This window comes from Vicia villosa, linkage group LG2 (assembly GCF_029867415.1).
Source record: "Vicia villosa cultivar HV-30 ecotype Madison, WI linkage group LG2, Vvil1.0, whole genome shotgun sequence".
Taxonomy (NCBI): domain Eukaryota; kingdom Viridiplantae; phylum Streptophyta; class Magnoliopsida; order Fabales; family Fabaceae; genus Vicia; species Vicia villosa.
The window spans coordinates 187,183,518-187,192,038 of NC_081181.1; the positions used below are offsets into that span (position 1 = coordinate 187,183,518).

The following is an 8,521-nucleotide window of genomic DNA, read 5'->3' on the forward strand; positions in this document are numbered from 1 at the left end:
AAAAAATCTCAAAATGATGCTCGAACAAAAACAACAACTTCTGACACCACATCTACCTTAACACGCGGCGAAACAAACTCTGTTACACTAGCCACCATACGAAACCAATCCTCTGCTAACACTGTTTTCCGTATTCACACATTCGTCGCATTTACAATAGTTGGATCAATATTAAACGGTCAAGATTTAACATAGTTTTAATTTATTTTAAAATAAAATATTTAATTTTAAATATGAACCGTCGGATTTAATCAAACGGCTGTAAATAGGAAGAATTCATTAATGCAAAACGTATTGAATGCAGGGAAACCTGGTCCCACCATTCTCTCTTAAAACCAATAAAAAACCCAAAATCCGTTCCTTTTAATTCCCACAATAATTAATTTAATAATGAAGTAACCGATTTTAACTCTTTGTTTTCTCTTCCAAATTCAAAACATACAACAACAAAAGAAGAGTTACTACACTTCTCTCTCTTCAAAAAAATCTTCAACTTTCATTCAAAAGTTCAAAATCCAGGAAAAAAAAACACAAATATTCTGTGGGTGCATTTCTTTCTATATAATTTTTTTTTTTAACTTTTTCAATATTTTTATTACAATTGAAACTCTTTTTATTTTTTATTTTGAAAAAAGATAAATTACCTCTTAATTTATATCTCTTATCCCTTATTTTTATTTATGGTGATATGATAAAAAATCTTTTCTTAGATGGAAAGTAGCAAAAAGTTTCCTGTATTTAATCAACCTTAGTCAAATGAGTAAAATAGTTTTATTTTGTCTTTTATTTTAAATAAAGATGGGCAAATAAGATAAAAAAAATACATGAATATACCAGACACAAACAAAATCCTTTATTTTATTCTTATTTTTTCAATTATATATAATACCCAAATTCTCTGTTTTTCTTCAATTTCTTCAATGAGAGAGAGTTGAGTGATTATTATTCATATCCAAATATTAAAACCCTTATTTTCTCTTTAATTTCTCTGGGTTATTTTTGGGTTTGTCGAGAAAATCTTGGTTCGTCGACAATGTCATTTTCTTCTTCTTCATCTTGGAGCTGCTTTGGAGATTCTGTGTCCAATCTGCAACGCTTTCTTCAATGTGTTACCCCTCTTGTTCCTTCACAGACTATACCTCAGGTATTTTGTTTATTTTTAATTATTAATTAATTTATTTATTTCATTTTTCAGTTTTGATTTATTTATTGGATCAGTTTTTGAATGTTTAAGGTGCCATTGCCGATGTTTTCATTCTTTGTTTTGTCAATTCATGGAACAGTGTGCTGGTTTCTTTGACTCTGGTTTTTTCAACTAGGGGTATTTTTGTAATTTAATATATTATTATTATTATTATTATTAATAATATTAGTTTGCAATTATAATTATGGAATTCTGTTTTTGAAAATTTGAAAAGACTGTTTTTAAGACGTGATATGTGGCTTAATAAAGTTACATAAAGTGATTCAATAAATTAACGTCATTGATTAAAAATAATAACTTTTGATTTTGCAAAAACTTTATTAATCTGATACTGTTATTGGGATTCTCTATTTTTTAATACCGTTTCTTAAAATTGTGCATGTTACAAAAATTAATAAACTAAACAATAAAATAGTTTTTAAACTTAATAGTAGTACATTAATTTAAACCACTAGCTGTTTTCTTAAGTTGAAACTATAACGAAAATCAAGAAATTTTTTTTTATTCAATGAAAAGATAGAGATGCAAATTTACTTGTGTGAAGAATTTTCCTTAAAACCTTTTTAGAATTTATTTATAAAATTATGGCTTGAAAAGAGAAAATTTTATTTTTATCTATTTATTTTGATATTTTTTCATTATTTAATTATACTTTATTAATTTTTCAGTCATGTTTATCTTCAAAACAAAAGTTTTTCCTAATAATATATATTTTTGATATTTTAAATTATTAATTTATAAATTATAATAGTAGAAGACACCACTATAGCTAATAAAGATAATTGGTAGAACTATTGTTTTATTTTATTTTTGGACTAAAACTGTTTCTTAATTTATTTTATTAATTTGACTAAAATTATATATTGAATTAGGAAAATTGACACTTATAAGTTATTGTTTCACAAAAGTTATAAGTTATTGGGAAACTGATTTAGTATGAAATAAGTTTTTTATTTATTTTTATTTGATTTCTTAATAAATATTTCATAAACAATGATTCATTAAATTCTAAGTGGATAACGTTGCATTATCATCCCTCGTAAAATATTATGATATGCTAATCATAAAAAAATTAATACTTTATATACGATAACGCCAAATAGTATATTATAGCATTAGTATATGATTATAAATCATTGTCAATGGTTTTGACTAGTGTTTTCATTAATTAATCATTTATTTAAACTTTTGTTAGATATTATTTATTCCCTTGTGTTCAGAATATCCATTAGAATTTACAACCTTTGAAAAATCTTCACTTTCACGTGCTATTTTAAATTATTATATTATTTATATTATATTATATTATATACAATGCACATAAACAAAATGCGTTGTAATCTACAGTCTATGTCGACACAAAAACTATCTTATTTTGAAAATGACACTCTGTAGTATTATATTAATTAAACTATTTTTTTTCTTACTTTTTCACATGTTTTAGTGTGAGTAAATTAAAGATAAGCACTTCATTATTTTTAAGTTTTATTAAATATATATACTCATTCAATTTTTATCATTTTTTTATATTAATATATGTTAGTAAAACCTTTTTTTATTTTAATTCCATAATTTTTTATTTAGTCAAAACACAATTCCTTATAATAGTGGGAGAAAATCAAATAAGTCTTGATAATTTATTGCTTTGAAAAAAAATCCTTTGGATTTTTGTTTTGTTAGGATAAAAATCAATTTTATTATCTTAGACTGGTTTTATGATATTTGAAATACGGTATAAAACAAAGTACTTTTTTTAATTGGCCATTGGATTAAGACTTGAAGGAGGACATATTCCAAAATTAATAACTAAAAAAAAAAAAAAATTAATAATAGCTCTAGATTGCCCCATGTGAATGTAGTGTGGCAAAAAAATATTGGTTAGTGGTCCTGTGAAAAATTATATGGCATTGATTTATTTTTATTTTTTTTAGTTTTTGTTGTTTTGATAACTTTATTATTGAAAGAGATATTTATAGAATTTTACATTTTCAATTTCTTTGTTTTAAATTTTTTTTCTCATTAGTGTTAAGTTACACATTGCACCGTTAGTGTTACTATGTAGCTCAATGTTTAAGAGTTAGTTAATGTTTTAAAGTATTTTTAGATTAATTAATAGTTTTGGGTTCCAATCTTAATCTAAAAATACAATTTTATAATTCAAAGTATATTGAACAAATTTGTCGTCCATTCAAGTAATTTTTGTCCACAATTATAAAAGGAGAATTGTAAAAGGAGAAAATGAAGGCATAAGAAAACAAGATTTTGGAGGCTAGCACCATTGATTGTTTCTTAGTTGTCATGCAACTTTTTTTAAATGGATGTACCCTATATATTGGAAAGAGAGTCTTCGGGTAGTAGATAGTAGAAAAGAGAATGGAAATAGATGTAAGTGATTTGAGCATAGATAGAAAACATATAGATAGAAAACATGTCGATTTTGTAGTAAGGATAAGAGATCATATAGATGGTAGTTAGACAACTAGACTAAGGGGGAGACTTGGAAATAGCATAAGAGAAGTTTTTAGAAAAAATCTTGAGATTAAGAGTTGGATTGAAACTTGATTTTTTATAGAATATTATGATGTAGTTTGTTCCATGTCGTCATTCTACTTAATGAGATAAAACTTAATTGTTAATTTTTTTTTTTTGTTGTTGGATGCACTATTGTGAATGGAAGTGAATTTGTGTTGTTGTTGTTGTGAGTTTTGATTAAAAAAATTGTTAATCCAAATAAAATGTTTAAAGGTCATTTGAACTGTTAGTTTTTGATATAGTTAGTTGTGTAGTTGTTAGTTATCAATTTTTAATAATCATATAATTTTATTATAAGTTAGTTAACATTTGTTTTTCGGTCGTGATCACTCTATAAAGTTTATCATGTATTCACTGTGAAGAACATTTTATCATTGAATCAATATAAAATAATGTAATCATTTCTTATTTCAATTCTCTCTTACTTGACATCGGTTTATTTTTTTGATTTTCTTTGCTTTTAACATGTTATATTTCAGAGTTGCTCTAATGATATAAACATCCAATGGAAACCCCTTGGTAAGGAGACAATTGAATGCTTCACTTTGAAAGATCTTTGGGACCGATTTTATGAATGGAGTGCATATGGTGCTGGTACACCTATGATATTGGAGGATGGCGAAACTGTGGTTCACTACTATGTTCCATATCTATCTGCTATCCAAATCTACACCAACAAATCTGGTGCAGCTTCTCGGTATGATCCTTTCGCATCTTTATATTTTAATGTGTTGCGTAATTTGTGTACATTCATAAAAAACTTATCAGTCAAGTTTCCCCATTCTAGGAACCATAGAGAGGATAGCGATGGAGTTGAATTCGAAAGTGATTCATCGAGCGATGATAGTGGAAGTGATAACTTGTCTCGATCGTTAAGTAACAATTCAAGCAAATCTTGGGATGCTATTTCTGAAGAATCAAGCTCTGACCAAGAAGGATCTTGTCAAACAAAGGATAAGCTTGGCAACTTATACTTAAGTTATACTGAGATGTCTTCGCCTTATCATAGAGTTCCGCTTACTTTGAAGGTAGTCTTCTTAATGTTGATTCTCACCGCCTAATTTTACATAGCAACATAAATTAATGTATTTATATATTGCTTTCACACTATACAATTTTTGTTATTGTTTCTTGTTTCAGATACCTGAGTTAGCAAAAACCTATCCGGAGCTGATGACTTTGAAGAGCGTTGATCTTTCTCCTGCAAGTTGGATGGCTGTTTCGTGGTAAATATAATTTGTTAATTTTTTGCATCATGTTCATTATAGTTTCTATACGATGTATTGATCCTTGGTTGATGAGTAGGTACCCGATTTATACCATCCCTAGTCGGAAAAATGACAAGGACATGGAAGCATGTTTCCTCACTTACCATACATTGTCATCATCTTTCCAAGGTATTTTTAAGTTGTGGTATTCCGATGAATATCATCTTTTCATTTGTAGTAATCCTACCATATAGAAAGTGGTTGTAAGATTCACACGAATTTTAGAGTGTTGAAAAGAGAGTGTCTAATATTATGTGGTCGACACTCTTCATATATTTTTACTATAATGTTATATGTCTTTTTATATAGATCATTAAAAATTAAGATCAGATACATTAATTGTTCAGATATTTTTTATTTATATTTCGTTCTAGATGGAATATACTCTAAGAGCTTTCATGTGGCTTAGTTCAAATATTTTATAATGTAAAGCTTCATGTTAGTTCTTATGTGTATATGCAGATTGTGCCATGGAGAATGATGGTATGGACATAGACAAAGACACAGACAAAGATCTATGTTGTTCAAATGGCTGGGAAATTATTGTAGGACATCATGATTCCAAGAAAAAGAGCAAAAGCTTAATTTCTCTACCTCCATTTGGGTTAGCCACTTACAAAATGCATAGTGATCTTTGGCTAAACTCCGATCCATATGATTATGAGAGTATATCATATCTTTATAGCGCCGCAGAATCATGGTTGAAACAACTCAACGTTGATCACCATGACTTCAACTTCTTCGCATCGAACTCTATCTTGTAAAGTGATTTATACTTACTTGACTTTCCTTTGATTTAGCTTTGAAACTCTAATATCGCCCGACACAAAGAAAACTGGTTCACTTGGTGAAATTCTGAAAACATTTCAGAACATTTGGAGTTATATATGTCAAAAGGGTATATAACTTCTAAGCTAAGTAAAGTTTGGTGAATTGGGGCTGAGTTTTCTTACCTATCCTTTTTTTATTAAGGTATTGTTCTTGTATAAGATCAAAGCTTGTTATAAGTAGCTGAACTATATATATGTTATGTATTATAGTTTTTTTAATAATAATCGGGCATGATTGGTTTTGTATATTCTTCTCCTTTTCTTTTAACTTCATATAGTAAAATCAAGTGAATGTGTTAGGAGTAAACAACTTTTATATCAGGTTTTAAATGGGAGATCAAACAAGAATAAAAATAAAATAAATGATAATTTTAAGTATGACAACAACTTAATAAATGTTATGCACTAGAAAGAATAAAGATAAAATTCAAAACATAGTAGCAACAAAAAAATGTGGAATTCTTTTTCCATCTTTGAAACTTTTCAAAATTTATTTTTGATAAAAATATCTTCTAATTTTTAAAGTTATTGAATTTTAAAAATCGATAACAGTTGAATATGTGACAAATAATATGAACACAAGCACTTCATTAAATTATACTAAATTCAACATGTTACATATTAAACACAAACAATAAGTTATTGTGAATAATTAAAAATATCAATTAAACACAAATAAGATCATACGTCAGCTAAATTTGTTACTTTTTCATCGTGTTCAGCCACAAACACCATAATTTTATCAAACGTCTTAGGACAAATTAAGCTTGATCATATAACATGAATAAGTTTGACCAAAGTAGCATATATCTCAAACATGGTTATCACATCATTGTCATTTTGAAGTTACATGTATGTGAACTCAAAACATCCATAATTGTCAATTGACAAACAATGATACTCAACACTGACCACCATTCTTAATTCGTGGTGGTTGAGATGACGATTTATTTGTTTCACTTGGACCTTCAAATCATATAGTGTAACATTGGCATTGATGTTGAACAAATAGAGGGAGTCTCATTGTTGTAGTAAATTGTAGTTAGGTTATAGTTCATTCTGACTCGGTAAGGGTAAGAAAAGTTAATTATTTTTCTAATATGAAGTGTAAGTGGACCAAACACATCATCTTATAGAAGATCTTGTGAATTCTAGTCCATATAAAGTATTGATGTGATATTGACCACAAAATAGAAATCAAACATTTGACACGTATTAGATTTTAGAATACGATTCATGAAAAAGAAACTTACCATAAGTTCAATCATAGAATTTGAATTGTAATGACACCTCCCCACACGGTTTCAGATTATAGAATCGAAACCATACAAAATATCCCCTTGAACATGATTTCAAACTATAAAATATTAGTCTGAATGTGATAGTAAAGAGTGCATACTTTTGTTAACCCCTTTAAATTACACCAACATAAATAAAAATATAACATGACATTAAAAATCAACCAAAAATTTGCAAAATAATATATAATATAACATGTTAAGAAGAATACATGATACTGATAATTTCACACAAAAAATACAATCTAAATAATAACTAAACTATCCTAAAAATGCATCATATTGTGTCCCACAAGGACTCTGTACCCCTCATCTACAACATCTTTATTTGTAAGGAAAACTTGATTTCCATCAAAATCTATTGAACATATGTGTGGACAAAATTTCTCTCTTATATAATGCTTCCAATTCTCTGTCTCCTTTCCTAGAGCTTTCTCTTCAGCTGATATAGGTGTTTGTGCTTTTGGTGTGGAAACCATGTAGACAAAGCAGAGATGACGAGATGTTTTAGAATATATTGCACGTAATCAAATTGGCGTAGAACTTGCTCAGACAAATATCGTACCATGCATAATTCACATTTGATCCAACAAGAATATAATCAAATGTAATTGAGCGATCTCGTTGAGTTTTATAGCTATCGAACAACACATCTCGCGCTAGTAGTTGTTCCTAATTATCTCAATATGGCTATGTAATAGGACACTATTTCATCAGATTGAAACGAGGCTTAGTCTTAGTGTACATTTGGTTGTACTCGTGTCGACCAATACCTATAAAATGGTGATAATTAGATCCATGTGTTAGCATATATTAATCAGTAAACAACATTGAATAAAATATTTTTTACTGTGAATCAAATAATTACATAAATATGATACTTGAAACAATGTCATATATCTTGCTAGTTGCTTCATCTTGATCTTTGTTGTAACATTCAACTTCTTATACAAGTAAGTCAATGGAGTAATGCCCATGACATAGTCATTAACAATATCTAGATTTCTAAAATAATGCAAATATATCAAGTGGGTGTATACAACACTCTTAGTTGTGAAAATTGTCCAGCGCAACTGAAATAGGAGATATATCCTGATGGAAGATTGTCTTTGCATTTTTCCTTCCATCTAGGCACCCTCTTTTCCAACGATAGTCACAACTACCAATTGTCTCTTAAACCTTTATTTGAGGAAGTTGAGCCATGCATGATCATCTAGTCTTTCAACTTTTTTAAAGGCCTCAACCGACTCTAATCCTAATAACTAAACCTCCATATCCACTCATTCATATTTGGTAATAGTCATGTGATCATTGAAACATTTATGGACAAGTAGATGCAGAAGACATGACACATTGTTAAGTGTCATTGTCATGTCTCAAACATGAAAG

The 8,521-nt window shown here is 28.1% G+C and overlaps 1 protein-coding gene across 1 annotated transcript; it reads left to right on the plus strand.

The window, feature by feature from the left end:
• Window positions 1-487: 487 nt before the first annotated feature.
• On the plus strand, window positions 488-6,065 carry LOC131647678 (uncharacterized). Its single transcript, XM_058917542.1, has 6 exons — window positions 488-1,144; window positions 4,216-4,433; window positions 4,524-4,764; window positions 4,877-4,962; window positions 5,042-5,133; window positions 5,467-6,065. Exons 1-6 carry the CDS (start codon window positions 1,034-1,036, stop codon window positions 5,766-5,768), a joined length of 1,050 nt encoding a protein of 349 aa, XP_058773525.1. The 5' UTR covers window positions 488-1,033; the 3' UTR covers window positions 5,769-6,065.
• The last annotated feature ends 2,456 nt before the right edge of the window (window positions 6,066-8,521 follow it).

Excerpts from the sequence above, each read along its gene's own strand:
- LOC131647678 (XM_058917542.1), top strand. The coding sequence starts at position 1,034 with ATGTCATTTTCTTCTTCTTCATCTTGGAGCTGCTTTGGAGATTCTGTG. Across the intron at positions 4,765-4,876 it reads GAGTTCCGCTTACTTTGAAG|ATACCTGAGTTAGCAAAAAC; the intron begins GTAGTCTTCTTA and ends TTCTTGTTTCAG. Across the intron at positions 5,134-5,466 it reads ATTGTCATCATCTTTCCAAG|ATTGTGCCATGGAGAATGAT; the intron begins GTATTTTTAAGT and ends GTGTATATGCAG.